Here is a 16734-nt window from a genome sequence, read left to right as displayed (position 1 = left end):
TCCTTCCGGTACTTATCAACTGCTGTATACTACAGAGGAAGTTGAGTTGTTCTTTTCTGTCTGACCACTGTGATCTCTGCTGACACCTCTGTCCATATCAGAAACTGTCCAAAGCAGGAACAAATCCCAATAGCAAGCCTCTCCTGCTCTGGACAGTTCCTGACATGGACAGAGGTGTCAGCAGAGAGCACTGTGGTCAGACAGAAAAGAACAACTCTGTACTGGAAGGATTAAGATTTTTTAATATAAGTAATTTATAAATCTGTATAACTTTCTGGCATCAGTTGATTTGAATAATAAATAAATAAATCTTTTCCATCGGAGTACCCTTATAAGCCCCACCTCATTAAGTCTCAACCCCTTAGTTGTTTTCCAGCTAAAAATAGAAGACATCAGCTGGAGCTATACCCCTGTTGTCTTTGCATGTTTTTTTAACCAGATCTTTCTATTAGTAACTTGCAGGAAATCTGGTGTGACAAACACAGAGGTAAATTTATCGCCATAAACAGGCTGTGAGTCACCTTATAATGGTCTTTTTTTTTTTTTGTAGGCAAAAAATAAATAAAAAAATCAATAAGATGTAATACGCACAATTCTAAAACATTTAATGTTGTGTTTGAATTCCTTTTTCTAGTTTAGGAACCGCTGTTTCTGTCATGGCCAAGATCCCGCTGCTAGAGTGTCTAACTCGACATAGCTATAGGATGTGCTTAGATAGGTTGATGTCTTCTACGGATGGAGAAGTTGATGAACTGGAGGCTGACAAGACAACGGACATAGTGCAATATGATGAAACAAAACGAAAACATACGGCTTTATTAGCTTCTCTTTCTACATCTGGAGAACATGTATCCCAGGAAATACATGACAATCGTACAGAGGAAGAGAATCCAGAGTCTATGAATCCTTCAGAGGAGCATATGGCTGAGGAAAGCCAACTATTCAATGTTTCACTGCTAGACTGGATAAATGTACAAGATCGGCCCAATGATGTTGAGTCATTGGTCAGGAAATGTTTTGACTCTATGAGCAGAGTAAGTGGATGATATAATATTTGTAATAATTTTATGAAAGTGGAAAAAATTGAAATTATGATTAATTATGATGTGCTGTATATATGGATTTATAGTAATCAAACCGAGCCATATAAACTATAATGGAAAAGCATAATGGAAAAGAAATAGCTGTTACTGAAAACAATTTAGATTTAGTATTCACAGAAACTTTGGGGCCTGATAGTTACAGTAAGCATAACTTTTCCCTATCGGGGAGAAGTCGTGCAACAATTGCTAAATCTTTGAACAGTTTGCAGAATATGCTGGTGCTAGGTTACTTGTGCACGCTAACAAAGGTGCAGTACCCCCCTATTCTGGTGTATACTGCTATTGGACTAGTGGGAACACGATCCACATTCATGTTAGCTGTTTCTTACACATAATAGTGACCTTCCACACTTGTGACTTCTCAGTTTGATTGCTTTAACCTCTACATACATTCTATACCATCAATTTGTCTATACTCTCACTCTCCCCCACTTTACTCTGTTGACCATGTATAACAAATCTTTGAGCAGGTTTGAGTTGTTACAAATATTGGACTACTTTTCCCATAAAGGAAAACATGATGGGTGTGGTATTCTATAAAATAGCCCAGTTCTGTTTGAATCTTTGCCTGAAACCTGACAGAATCCTAGAGTGTGAATGTGGTATGATTGTCTGGGGTTGACCAGCTGTCTTCAGAGGCAAGATAAGGAAATGGGAAGGATACATGGGACTAGTTAAAAATTTTCTGTCAGTTTTTGTTTTTCTTCAATTAAGTGGTGCCATCTTAGCCTGGCCCTTCTCATCTTGCTCCTATCACACAAAAGCTTACATAAACATTTACCCGTGCAGAAAGCGCACATTTTAAAGTACATAAGACATATTGATATGTGGCCAAAAAGTTTGTTAAAGGTTACCTCTCATCAAAAAAACTTTTGATATATTATAGATTAATGTATGCAGAATAACTTTACAATTGCATGTTATTAAAAAAATATGCTTCTTTCTATTTAATTTTCCACTTTGAAGAAATGACCACTAGGGGTCTCCCTACCAGTCCTGGCAGCAAGCATTTCAGACTTATGCTGGAGTCCTAAACACTACGAGCTGCCAGTTTGCTTTGTTCACAAACGAGAACACTCAGAGCTGCCAGCCTGCTTTGTTCACAGCCTGTTTGGCTGTGAACAAAGCAGACTGGCAGCTCTGAGTGTTTAGGACTCCAGCATGAGTCAGAAATGCCTGCTGACAGGACTGATCGGGAAAAATACAATAGAAAGAAGCATATTTTTCATTAACATGCTATTGGAAAGTTATTCAACATTCATTAATTTAAAATATATCAAAAGTTTATTTGATGAGAGGTACCCTTTAAATCTATGGCTACCTTTAAAGAGTACCTGTCATCATCTAAACTTTCCCTGATCCCCCTTCCCATCTGTCCCTTTCTCTAACTATGCCTATCCCTGTGTTTATTGAGGTTTAAAACGCTGTGGAAATACCTTTTTTTATCCCTCTTCATTAGCTCACGAACACTGTCTTTCTGAGGGGTGGAAGGAGGCGGGTCCCGGCAGGCATGATGGCACATGAAGCCTGGCTGGGACTCTGCTTCTGCCAGTCTTCCTGTATGCTGCTTTCCCTCTGCAGCAGTGTTTCCCAACCAGGGCACCTCCAGCTGTTGCAAAACTACAACTCCCAGCATGCCCAGACAGCCAACAGCTGTCCAGACATGCTGGGAGTTGTAGTTTTGCAACAGCTGGAGGCACCCTGGTTGGGAAAAACTGCATACAGACTAAGAACAGGGTAGGGACAGCAGCCTGTCTCTCTCTCTCTCTCCTGTGTCTCTCTGCACTAAAAAGTCAATGCTGAGAACCAGGGGCTGAGGGAGCAATTACAGAGGCAGTGATTAAGATGAATGTCAGGGGGGGGGGGGCTTAGAGCAGGGAGTGCAGTGAGATGATACAATGTATAAGATAACGTGTGGTGAGGGGCAGGGAGAACACAGAGCAGGGGGAGGGGGAGGTGAAAGGCTGTTATATGAGAGGCATCTGCAGGCTTGTAGCTCACAGGCTGGGAGCGAGTCCTGAGCTGAGAGCACTGAACTTCCGGTGGAAGGACCAGAACCCTTCAGCATTAGTCCTAAAAGCTGTACACTTACTATGAAAAGCATAGGATGCTGCTTGCAGACCAGGCATAGAAGAGTTACCCCTAGTGGCCAAAAGTATAAAATGAAAAAACTGGTATAAATATTAATATTTTTTAATTAAGATATATTACAATATCTCTTCATTAATGATTATGAACAACATATTAAAAGTTTTTGTTGATGACAGGTACTCTTTAAGATACACATTAGACATGTGTCGGCTGAGCCTGCTGATCTCAATAGAACTGTCCACCCATGTGCATGAAAGCCTCCCCAAAAATTGGCAGTTCAATTTCAACTGTCCGATCCTTTTGTTTTCAAGGAGATGATTCGCTGCTGCACTCTTCTCCCTCCATCCCCATTCAAGAAAAATACTGTATTGGGGAATTGAGTGAGATAGCTGTCGGCTATTCAAGTATTTGGCTATTTTGTGTGCATGGTTACCTTTAGTGTTTACATGGCCAACAGATCTTAAGTTTAGGGCTGCATACTCATAGAGAAAAGTCTGCTGAACGTGCAGGATCGGGCAACCATTTAATGTGTATAGGGACATCCTGACCGAGAAGGGTGGGCTTTTTAAGATTGTGTCTGACCCCTTTTCCTAGAAGTAGAAAGCTGCCTGAGGTGTCTGACAGCAGTTTCTTTTTCCCCCTACTGATGACGTTTGTCCAAGCTGAGTGTGCACGTATTTTGGAGAATCCGAAGGAATAGTGGTTGGCTAAACAGTTACAAAATGTGTACATACATTTGAAAGTAAAATCTGACCTTACATAACATCAGTTGTTTTGCTCTCTAATGGTCCCAGAATGCAAACCAGACTAGCTGAATGCCAAATATCCTTGTGTATTAAGTTATTTATTTATTTTTTTTAAATTGGATGTTTCAAAGCTGATGTTTTTTTTCAAACAATATTACATTTATCCTCAGCCATAAATACATCAGCACTTCTATTTAGCAGATACAGCCCGATCAAAAGATGATGCCATGATTTCGAAGTTCACCTTTTAGTTATATTGTCTGTTAGAAATTATGATTCTGCTAATTGTATGGCGCCATGGGTATATCTGGAAATTCAGGGAACATGTCCCTTCTTTTCTTTGAGCAGCATCACAGATTAGCGATTTAACTGATGCTGTGTGTTGGAAATAAATGATCAAGCTAAAATGTCAGTGTCATTGATATAAACTTTTGACGTCGCCCATGGCAAAAGTTTGGATCGCAATGTGACTGTGAGTTATAGCCAACTATAGCAAGCGTGCTTTACTTCCCAATCACCTGCAAGATCTAACATTTTCACTTCATTATAGCCTATGGAGTGAATAAGTCAGATCCAGCCAGGGAGTAAATGGCTCAGCAGTGCAACAGTGTAAACGTTTGCCATGGATGACGTTAAAAGTTTATAAACTTTTAGACTGTGATGACAGTTTATTGTGAATAAATAAAAAGCTTAAAGGGGTATTTCAGGAAAAAAACTTTTTTTATATATATCAACTGGCTCCAGAAAGTTAAACAGATTTGTAAATTACTTCTATAAAAAAAATCTTAAGTTAAGGTTGTTCTTTTCTGTCTAAATCCTCTCTGATGACACCTGTCTCGGGAAACGCCCAGTTTAGAAGAGGTTTGCAATGAGGATTTGCTTCTAAACTGGGTGTTTCCCGAGACAGGTGTCATCAGAGAGCACTTAGACAGAAAAGAACAACCTTAACTTCAGAAGCTCATAAGTACTGAAAGGATTAATATTTTTTAATAGAAGTAACTTACAAATCTGTTTAACTTTCTGGAGCCAGTTCATATATATATATATATATATATATATATATAAAAAGTTTTTGTTCCTGGAATACCCCTTTAAGATGTTCTAAAAATATAACTAGTGGGGAAAATTTAGATATCAAATGACATTGCATCCCATGTCTTTTTGGCAGGAGTCAAGTTGATAAACCCAGTGTTATGCCTGTGTCATAAGATGTCCTAAACCTGCTGTGCTTGGTCATTCATTCAGTCCCAGAAAATGTATGTCTGTTCTTCATGCAGATATTAGTTCTACATAATCTCCTTTTATCCTAATAGCTATATAATGACTCTACAGAAGGGGGAGGGGCTACACTTACTATGATCTTCTTCTGATACGTCATAGATACGGACATGTAAAGAAAATTTATGTTGGTAAAAAAAATTGTGATCTAATATCAGCACAAATTTCTAGAAAAACGGGCTTTATAGAGTGTTCACAACCCTTGTACACCTCTCTGAAATTTCTAATACTGAAGCAGCATTTTAGCAAAGTGGTGTTAAGATTAATTGCATTATGCCTAAATGCTATAAGAAACTTTGCGATTTTTCATTATCAGAGAACAATGCTTCATGCCATACCTATCTGGTTACTTTCTAGCTCCCCATCCCTCTTAAGCTCATCATCCGCTCCAAAAAGCTCTTTAAAGGGGTACTCAGGCCCTAAGACATCTTATCCCCTCCCATAGACCTGCATTGAGGGGGCGGGGCGTGACGTCACGATACTCCGGCCCCGTGGTCAGGAGGCTTCAGACTCGGAGCCTCCAGCGCTGCGTGGAGCTCACACAGGTGGGTGCTTCATGACAGATTGCGGGGGTCCCCAGCGGCGGGCCCCCCCCACGATCAGACATCTTATCCCCTATCCTTTGGATAGGGGATAAGATGTCTTAGAGCCAGAGTACCCCTTTAAGTCTACCTCGATGAATCAGCTCACAGAAGTATCAGATGACAGCTGCCCATAGAAGTCTAAGCAAACAGAATGGAAAGAGGAGTAGTGGCTGGAGAGAGACAGACAGACAGATGCACAGGGAAACTGCAGCTTAGATTGCTAACTACTGCTCTATATAGTCACCCATGCTGCTGCTGCTTCTGAGGATGGGCTAAACAGATATAGGTGAATAGGATCCCTTCTTTTGTTGAAGGACAACTGAAAACTAAAGATGGAGCCTACAGAGGGGAAAACTGGCCAAAAAATATAATAGTTAGAAATAGTGTTTCTCCTTATAAACACCCATAGAGCAGGTGCAAAATCTCTGAGCATTGTATGTAGGGTTGGATCTCTCTGTTGTGATCCCTTGTATTCTGTAAATCAAAGGTGGTTTGAGATCGCATACTTCTCCAATGGGTTCTTCACAGGCAAGATTGTTTAGATCATTTTGACAGATATTGTAAACAGATATTTCAGTCTTATAAAATAATGGCTTATCGCTCTATACTTTATGTTCAGTGGGCATCTGATCTCTTGGATCCCCAAAATCCTTATAATAAAGGGGCACACAAATCCTCACTGGATTTTTTGTGTGTCCTTTGGCGTTATCGTTCGTCAGCCGCATATTTCCTATCACACAGGGCGATGTGTGGCCAACTAGTAAAGATGTTGTGACCCGTCAAGAGGAATGATCAGCCGATGAATGTGTGTTTGCTAAATCCTGGGCCTATTAAAGAGAACATTATTGGCCTGTTTGGCAAAAAATGGCCCCGTAAAAGAGGATCTAAAGACGTCATCTTAGAAGTTGTCCTCTGGCTAGATCCAATGTTATTGATAGATGAATTCTGTATTTTTCCAGCAGTAGCAGAGCCTGCTCAAGTGGATGTTGTTTTATAGCCATTTCCCCCTTATAAATGTCTGGAAAAAGCTGATCCTCATTTGACATCTGTATGACATCTGTATTGCAGATCACAGTGTGGCCGACAATACAAAGAAACATATGAATGAAAACCACCAAAAACACTTAGTTATATACATGTTAACATTTTAAGTGGCTACAGAGTGAGTAGGGGTGGTGGAAAGGGGGCTGCAGGGACAAACCTCCTGACACAGGACGTAATGTACAGTCAAGCATGTTATCTCATCCATGGCACACAGTTTTCTCTACAACTCGGCATAAAATCATATGTGACGTATAGAAAGCGCTAAATAATCTTAGCTGCAAAAATATAATTTCTGGAATTGCATTCAAAATGCAAATCTTTTTTTGCAAGTTAGTTCCATCTGGAGTCGGCTGTGTAATGAGCTTAACTACTGGCACCACATGAAAGTAGCAAAAATCATAAATAAATAAGGCGGCTATTGCATAATCGGAGCCAGTCTAGGAGAATTCGTTCTGTTTGTGTTGGATACATCATGTAAGGTCACAGGAGGAGGCGGCAAGTCATGAAACGGATTATTCTCCTTCACTAGGAGAAACCAATTCTCTTGCAATAGTGTTTATCACCCTGTTTAATACGCAGTTTCTTTATAAGAGATTTGATTGTGTTGTTCTAATATGTACATCTAATGGCAAAATCAACCAGAACGACCAGAACAAATAGAGGACCCGGAATATACTGAAATGGTTTGGTCATGGTTGAGAGAGTTCAAAGCTGGATTATGAACATTTCAGAACACTTTCCTCCAAATGGACCATTAAAAAGAAATGAGAAGCTCCCAAACTAAGGGGGCAGTTTTATTTCCTGTATTAATATATATCTTTTGATCTCTTTTTCCCCATATTAAAGGGAACTATGATATTAAACACTTAGGGAACAGGGTTTTATTCATGACTGCTGTAATTTGTTATGCATCGATATATAATATCATTTAATGTTCTCACATAGCGTGCGATGAGGGTTTGTAGCAGCCAAAATCAGATAAAAGCAGTGTCAGCACATTGCATGGGATCATTCTTTTGCCCTCTAGTTATATTGTGTATAGTACACATCAAGGGATAGTTCCCATTGAAATGCATGTAAACAACACCTGTTATAAAATGCTGATTGTTCAGGTAGAAGAATAAAATCTGTGTCATTGGCACGTTCTCAAAAAAATACAGAGCTTTTGTGGAATACTATGTGATTTACCATTGGGTTGGGTTCCTCAGCAGCCTCCCTTTTCCTCACCACTCATTATCATTCACCTTGTATATGCCGTTTCCCTAATGTTGGACCTTCATGTCAAGAATTGGTCAATTCAAATAGAGCCTATGGGGGAGATTTATTAAAATATGTGTAGAGGAAGAGTGCTGCTGTTGCCCATAGCAACTAATCAGATTGCTTCTTTTATGCTTCAAAGGCCTTTTTAAAAATAAAAGAAGCAATCTCATTGGCTGCTATGGACAGCTGCACCACCCTTCCTCTACATAGGTTTGGAAAAAATGTCCCCACATGTTTATCGAATATTTCCATGAGAATAGAATGTAATATAAGATAAAATCGAGTAGATGTGGAAAAGGATGCACTCACCATAGTTCAATCAACATAGTACAGCAGGTAGATACAGAGGAGCGGACTCACAGCGACAGACTGTTTCCTGTGCGCAAGCGCACTTCCTCGGGCTGACGATTGGCAGCCTGAGGAAGTGCACTTGGGCGCTGGAAACAGTCTGTTGCTGTGAAGCCACTCCTCTGTATAGACCCACTGTACTATGTTGCGCTGTTTGTGAATAAAGTTCTTCAAGCAAGCTGATATGGGTGAGTGCATCCTTTTCCACATCTACTCAATTTTGTCTTTGAATATGCTTTTTTGGAGGACTACACCCCCCGTTTATATCCTGTACGGTGAAGCCAGTACTATCTAGTTGGGAGACGCCAAGTATCAGCAGCGGTGCCGGACTCTATTCTCTATTGCATTGAAAGAATGCAATATAATATGGCAACTGAAAACATGAAGAGGTGCTCTTTATAGAGGCTCTGTATCAGCCATGCTGGATAATATCGAATACATTTCTCCAGGTTCTGCGGAACCTCTTGATACAGAGAATGTGGGTGCCCAAGCCAGTCATTCAGCAACTGACAAGCTTCCTCATTCCTTGTCAAAATGAGGTTCTGCAGCTGCTGTGGTCTGGATTATAAGGTGTAATATACCCTCCAAGTCTGCTTATCACTGCCACGACTTAAAAAATAAATAAATAAATAAATAAAAACTCAGTGTAAGTACTTTTAGGACTATACAACTCCTTGGTGACTTTTTGTATTGTTCTTTGTTGGTAATCTGTATAGTTTTGGAAGCACATAGAGCAGTGGTCTCAAAGGGGGAGATTTATCAAAACCTGCCCAGAGGAAATGTGGCCCATAGCAACCAATCAGCTTCCTTCTTTCATTTTTAACAAGGCCTCTGCAAAATGAAAGAAGCAATCTGATTGGTTGCTATGGGCAACTGAGCAACTTTTCCTCTGGACAGGTTTTGATAAATCTGCCCCAAACTGTGGCCCTCCAGATGTTGCAAAACTTCAATTCCCAGCATGCCCGGACAGCCAACGGCTGTCCGGGCATGCTGGGAGTTGAAGTTTTGCAACATCTGGAGGGCCACAGTTTGAGACCACTGACATAGAGAAAGCTGGTTGAACTGGAGCATTTCTGGAGCAGCTGTGTAATGCTTGGTTCACTTTGCATTTTCCCAATGCATTCACAGTATACGTTAGCAGTCTGCCAAAAAAAGGGTCCTGACCTATACTGCAGCATACTGACAGCAGGCCCTTGTTCTTTAATAGACTAAACTTAGTCATTTAAGAGGAGATTTACCTGTGCAGAGGAAAAGTTGCTGAATTGCCCATACCAACCAATCAAATCGCTTCTTTCATTTTTCATAGTCCTTTTCAAAAATGAAAGAAGCGATCTGATTGGTTGCTTTGGGCAACTGGTCAACTTTTCCTCTGCACAGGTTTGATAAATCTACCTCTTAGTAACGAAGTTTGGTCCATTTTTCAAACATATACATTCATTTTCTGGGGCTTGAAACCACAGCAGACTACACTTTTGAGTTCTGCCATATGAAAGCATATGAACTGAAATGGACCAAACGTAGTCTGTCACATAGTTAGTAGGGTTCAAAACAGACATATATGACCATCAAGTTCATCCAAGGAGGGGATGGAACTCTTTATACACCTTATTTCTTTTTTTGTTTCTAAGAATGTATCTAAGCCCTTAAGGGGTAGCTCCCACCATCCTTTTTTTTTTTTTCTAGCCCATCCCCCCCCCCCCCCCCCGCTACGGCATTAGCCCGTTCTCTCCTCCACCCCCCGCATACCCTGTCCGGAAGCGGGCGTGCAGGGACAGCGACGGGAATGAGGCGGCGGCGATGTGCGGGAGGAGTGGGCTCCCAGCCAGTGGCCAGGGAGCCAATGCGCTCGCTCCCGCCTGTCTGATTGACAGTGCAGCCTAACTGAAAAAGGACTGATTGCCACTCCAAAATCAGTCCTTTTTCAGTAGCCGGTTTTTAAATGTAAATTAAACCTTTTTAATGAAAAAAATAAATAAAATAAAAGTATATTAGAGATATGTTGTAGTACATAAGTACTACAACATATCAAAAACTAAAGTTGGTGGCAGTGGCCATTTAACTGTTTTTGCTGTGACCAGTTCCAGAGGTAGACTGTTCCATACATTCACAGTTCTTATGGTAAAGAAGGCTTATTGCTCTGGACACTAAAAATTTTTATCTCCAAGTGAAGGGAGTGCCACCTTGTCTTTTGAGAGGGTTTTACCTCTAACAGTTTCTCCCCATATATTTTGTACGGGTCATTTATATACGTAAATAAGTTGATCACATCCCCCCTTAAACATCTCTTGTCAAGACTAAACAAATGTAATTCCTTTAGGGTCTATTCACATGTACAGTATTCTGTGCAGATTTGACGCCCAGTATTCTGCTGCAGATTTCAATGTAAACTGATCACAGCTTGAAATCCTGCGCATCAAATCTGCACAGAATACTGTACGTGTGTATAGACCCTTAATCTTTCCTCATAACTAAGATGCTCAATGTCAAAAACAAAAAGAAAAATAGCCAGCACAGCTACCTAATACACGGGTGCACGCTGTTGTGGCAAATGTTGCATGAAGGTTGCAGCAGCACTCTTGGTCAAAAAATGGAGGCTTTCAGCGCACTTTTTGATCAAAACGTGTCCCCCATCCATCAATTCTGGATGGGACCCTGATGCTCCATGTCCTTTATAAGTTTAGTTGAGCGCCTCTGTACCTTTTTCAGCTCCAGGATGTCCTTTTTATTAACCATTTACTATGTTCCTTTACCAAACTCAGTGGGACCCTTGGGAGTACACTGTAGCTTATATTGGCATCCCTTTTTGACAGGTTGCTGACATATAACCTGACCACACTGGAAAAATGTAATGTGAACGAAGCCTAATATGTTTGAATATTGCACGGATCACAGATTTACAAAGTGAAGCTATGGTGTTCAGGAAATACTAGGATATTATTTTTAGTAATAGCTTAAAGGGTTATTCACTAGGATATGCTACCACTTTACGATTAGAGGTTGTCAGGCTTCTGGGATCCCCATTGATCTAGAGAATGAAGGGAACACAGCACTGGTTTAGCATTGACTCTCCTTTCCCCCGCACAGTGGTGTTTCACTTAAATGGGTCGACCTTGCAGTTCTCTGAGCAGGTTAATGGCTGGAGGCTGATGTGCAGGGGAAAAACACAGAGCAGGATCCAGTGCTAGAGAAGTGCCATCTCCCTTCATGCTCTATGATCGGTGGGGGTATGGCCTCTGGGATCCCCACCTATCTAAGTGGTGACATATCCTAGCAATATGCCCTCTGTTTATGAAAAGTACAAGTTTTTTTTTACATGCTGTGTTTGTGTTAGGAAATTGACTTATCTGGTAGCTCAAGATTTGTATTTTTCAGTGTTTTTCGGCCTGACTACAAAATGCTTCAAGGGGGTCCCCACCCCTAGACATCTTATCCCCTATCTAAAGGATAGGAGATAAGATGTTTGGTCACAGGGGTCCCACCGCTGAGACCCCGCGATCTCTGTGCAGCACCCGGCATTCATTTAAAATTCTGGGTGTGGGCGGCTGGGGTCGTGATGTCACACCACACCCCCTCAATGTATGACCCCCGACTGCCCGCTCCAAGTGTTCGGAACAAAATGTTCCGAAGGCTGGGGCAGCGGAGTACCCCTTTTAATTCTAGGATTACCAAGGCCATCACGGTTCCTTAAAATTGTTGTAGATGGACAGCTACCGGAATTTCTAGCAACAGACCAGGGAATTTTTAACTATATTGGAATACAGGTATAAAAACCACCCAGGTTAGGCTGAGTTCACACCACGTTTTTGCAATATAGTTCCCGTATCCGGTTTTTGATAAAAAAAACTGATTCCTCAAAACCTGACTAACTGTATCAAAACGTGTGTACAAATTTTTATCCGTATACGGTTTGAAAGATGATGTCCGGTTGCATCCGTTTTTTAAGAAAAAAAGATAAGTTTTTAACTTTTCACTCCATTATGAATAAAGTTTCACTTGTTTGATTGAAATTCCAAGAAGAAAACTGTGCAAAGCCAAAAACCAGTGAAAACCGGATGGAACCATACGCACATACGGTTCCCATTTGACTCCCATGTTAAAAAAAAAATTTAAAAAAAGTATACGTTTCAATATGGTTTTTCACCCCGACCAAAAACTATGGTAGGCTATGGTTTTGGGTACGGGGAAAAAAAACCTGACAAAACTGCACAGGCTGCAAAACGGACACAACCTGATGCATCTTTGGGCATACGGTTTTCAACGAAGAGTCAATGCATATGGTTTTCAGATTGAAAACTTATACGGGAACTGTATTGCAAAAACATGGTGTGAACCCAGCCTTATCTGGCATCCTGAACCCCTCCCCCCCCTCAATATACCTGATTGTCAAATCATCACAATCGCATGTTAAAGCTCTGGACTTGCCACATTATCAGGTCCGCTTGGATATTACCAGGATGTGATCTTTCCAAGAGTTAAATAACGATAGCATATTTTCTCAGCATTATTTAGTATGGCACGCTTTTCATTTATGACATCTCTGCACCTTTTATTTTTGCTAATGCATTCTTTTGTGTGCTTTGAAAATTGTAGCTGGACCCGCGAATGATTCAGCCGTTCTTGGCAGAGTGCCGACAAAATGTTGCCAAATTGGATAATCAGAATATGAAAGCCATCAAGGGGCTGGAAGATAGACTTTATGCACTGGATCAAATGATTGCTAGCTGCAGTAGGTTGGTTAATGAACAAAAAGAACTTGCTCAGGTAAGAGTGTGCATAGACTCAGCTCTTTTCTTAGTATTTTTGTTTTTTTTTGTATAGGATGTACTTTGAGGAAATGTGTCAGTACCTGATTTAGTTTGAGTGTTTTGGGGTCATGAAGACTATAAAAAACATTTACTGCAGTATTTGCTTATTTTTATCCTATACTGCAATGTTTCCCAACCAGGTTGCCTCCAACTGTTACAAAACTACAAAGCCAAAGACTGTCCGGGCATGCTGTAGTGGAAAATAATCCTGAAATCTCCTTATCACAGACAGGGGTATAGGGAAAGTTGACACCAAGGTAAAGATATATGTCCAAGGTAGAGAGGTGGACTTGAATAGTGTATGGAATGCATTGTTTAAAGGGGAACTCCGGTGGAAAAACATTTTTTTTTTTTTTAAATCAACTGGTGCCAGAAAGTTAACCAGATTTGTAAATTACTTCTATTAAAAAATCTTTACCCTTCCAGTACTTTTTAGCAGCTGTATGCTACTAGGGCTGCAACGATTAATCGATATAATCGATTAAAATCGATAACGGGATTCGTTGTCGATGTATCCCGTTATCGAATAATCGCCCGATTTGTTGTCTGCCGTCAGTGGCGGCAGTGAATGAATGAAGCCGACATGTACCCGCATATAGGCTACATTCCTTCGTTTATTCACCGCCGCCCGACATGTCCCCGCCGCTGCCCTGCTCCTAGTGCAATCAGCGCAGCGCTGGGACATGCTGCTCATCTCCCTCGGGTACAGAGATGAGCAGCAGAAAATAGACATGTCCCGGCGGGGCGCTAGGAGCAAGGCAGCAGCGGGGACAAGTGGGGCGGCGGCGGCAGCAGGGCCTTTAGACCGCAGCCCCCACCCTGGTAGACAGCTCACCTACAGCCGTCCTTTGTTGGGGCTGCCACTCCACTGCACAGTTCTAGCGTCTGCATCATGTAGTCCTATGGAGGACCATGTGACATACACGTCACTCCACTCCACTCCTCCCCTGCGCCCGGCGTAACGTTACGGAGGAAGCAGAGTGACGTGCGTGTCACATGCTCCTCCATAGGACTACATGATGCGGACGCTAGAACTGTTTAGCGGAGCGGCAGCCCCAACAGAGGATAGCTGCAGATGAGCTGTTTACAAGGGTGGGGGCTGCGGTCTAAAGGGGGGCCCTGCTCTCTAAAGGAAGGCCCTGCGGTCTAAAGGGGGGCCCTGCTCTCTAAAGGGGGGCCCTGCTGTCTATAAGGGTGGGGGCTGCGGTCTAAAGGGGGGCCCTGCGGTCTAAAGGGGGGGCCCTGCTCTCTAAAGGGGGGCCCTGCTGTCTATAAGGGTGGGGGCTGCGGTCTATACGGGGGCCCTGCTCTCTAAAGAGGGGCCCTGCTGTCTACAAGGGTGGGGGCTGCTCTCTAAAGTGGGGCCTGCGGTCTAAAGGAGGGCCCTGCTTTCTAAAGGGGGGGGGGGGCTGCTGTCTAAAGGGGGGGTGCTGCTGTCTAAAGGGGGGGTGGGCTGCTGTCTAAAGGGGTCTGTAAAAGCAATGGTCTGCAGTCTGCACATACACATGTGTATAGGAGTGCTGTATTTAAAGAAAAAATGCAAATTTACTGCTTCCCAATAAAAATTAGTTCCCCGTTTCCTATTGCTATACAAAAAAAGTAAAAAAAATATATATATTTTACATATTTGATACTACCGCATGGGTAACTGTCTGAAATATTAAAATATTAGTGAATCATTAACATTTTCTTTTAATAGTTCAGACAGTTACCCATGTGGCATTATCAAATTTACGCTGGTTTCTGTACAGGATCATTAATAATGACAGCAACCGGCGTAAACGTAAAAAAAAAAAAACAATCCAAAATTGCTGCTGTTTGGTCACATCACATGCTAGAAACTTTTAATATGGCCATTGTACATAGTTTTTCAAGTAGAATCAGCTGAACCCCTTTTTTTTGGCATTGTGAAATTTTTTCCGATTAATCGATAAAATAATCGACAACTAATCGATTATTAAAATAATTGTTAGTTGCAGCCCTATATGCTACAGAGGAAAGTCTTTTCTTTTTTAATTTCTGTTTTGTCTTGTCCACAGTGCTCTCTGCTGACACCTGCTGCCCATATCAGGAACTGTCTAGAGCAGCTTGGTTTGCTATGGGGATTTTCTCTTGCTCTGGACAGTTCCTGATGGGCAGCAGGTGTCAGCAGAGAGCACTGTGGTCAAGACAAAAAAGAAATTAAAAAAGATAAGACTTTCCTCTGTAGCATACAGCTGCTAAAATGTACTGGGAGGGTAAAGATTTTTTAATAGAAGTAATTTACAAATCTGTTTAACTTTCTGACACCAGTTGATTTAAAAAAAATAATATATATAATTTCCTTTAAGTCTCTCTATTAAACTTTTTTTGAGACCACGTCTTTGTTGTTGCTTATAACTATTAAACTTTTTTCAAGCTTGAGAAAGGTCTCCATTGAGAGTCTAAACCAGTGTTTTCCAACCAGCTGTTGGAAAACTACATCTCCCAGCATGCCCAGACAGCCTTCGGCTGTGTAGGGCATGCTGGGAGTTGTAGTTGTGCAACAGCTGGTGGCACCCTGGTTGGGAAACACTGGACTAAACCGTTGCATTTTGTAAACACGATGGGTGAACAAAGCCGCTTGTTACACTATTGGCGTGCCCCCTTTCTACCTTGGATAGAGGATAAGTTGTCTAGAGGCGGAGTACCCTTTTAAACTGATATTTTAAAAGACTTTTCCAAGAATCAATTTCAAATAATGGAGAGTTCAGAATTAGATCTGTTTGATGACAATAACTGGTTGAACAGAACGGATGTTCCTAATGTTGGTGTGAACATGGCCTTATTCCTGTTTACATTTTCCATAATACCACTAATATAAAAATGACAAAAATAAAGCTCTGTGTATTATCGAGACAATGGCACAAAAATCTTTTGAATAATTAAATGTTTTAATTTGGCATGTACTAGAAAATCTGAAAATGTGTCTAGTCATGAAGGGGGAAACTGACCTGGTGTAGAAGTGGTTAAAGGGATATTCCGGTAAACAAAACATTATTATTATTATTTTTTTTTTTTTATCAACTGGTGCCACAAAGTTAAACAGATTTGTAAATTACATAGTGAAGAAATATGGACGGCCAAGGTCAGGCTGAGGTCCTCAATGTTCCTGTTCCTTCACCTGCTTGACACCGCCACTCTGTTTGTACAATAAAGAAAATATCGAAGCTTCAACCTTGGTGAGTGCCGTCCATATTTCTTCACTACGTATATTTGGATTTGTCACTGCTGTCTCTGGACTGAGCACCAAACGAGGCAGATTGCTTCATAATTGTACACCTGTGGGTACCTATTTGCCGTGGTTACAGCAGTGCCGGACTCTCGATCTCTGCCCGTTAGATTTGTAAATTACTTCTATTTAAAAATCTTAATCCTTCCAGTACTTATCAGCTGCTGTATGCTCCAGAGGAAGCTTCTTTTCTTTTTGAATTTATTTTCTGTCTGACAACAGTGC

General features: G+C 41.3%; 1 protein-coding gene across 3 annotated transcripts in view; it reads left to right on the top strand.

The window, feature by feature from the left end:
- The window catches only part of RB1CC1 (RB1 inducible coiled-coil 1), a 153615-nt gene that overhangs the window by 43558 nt on the left and 93323 nt on the right, over positions 1 to 16734 (top strand). For all 3 annotated transcript variants that reach the window (XM_056521914.1, XM_056521912.1, XM_056521913.1), the window contains exons 6-7: positions 635 to 1034; positions 13045 to 13215. In XM_056521914.1, coding sequence (XP_056377889.1) covers positions 635 to 1034; positions 13045 to 13215 — 571 coding nt within the window. The remainder of the gene's footprint in view (positions 1 to 634; positions 1035 to 13044; positions 13216 to 16734) is intronic.

The sequence above is a fragment of the Hyla sarda genome, chromosome 5, assembly GCF_029499605.1.
Source record: "Hyla sarda isolate aHylSar1 chromosome 5, aHylSar1.hap1, whole genome shotgun sequence".
In the NCBI taxonomy this organism is placed as follows: Eukaryota; Metazoa; Chordata; class Amphibia; order Anura; family Hylidae; genus Hyla; species Hyla sarda.
The sequence above is the reverse complement of the archived record's forward strand: the minus strand, read 5'-3'. Positions and strand labels throughout refer to the sequence as shown.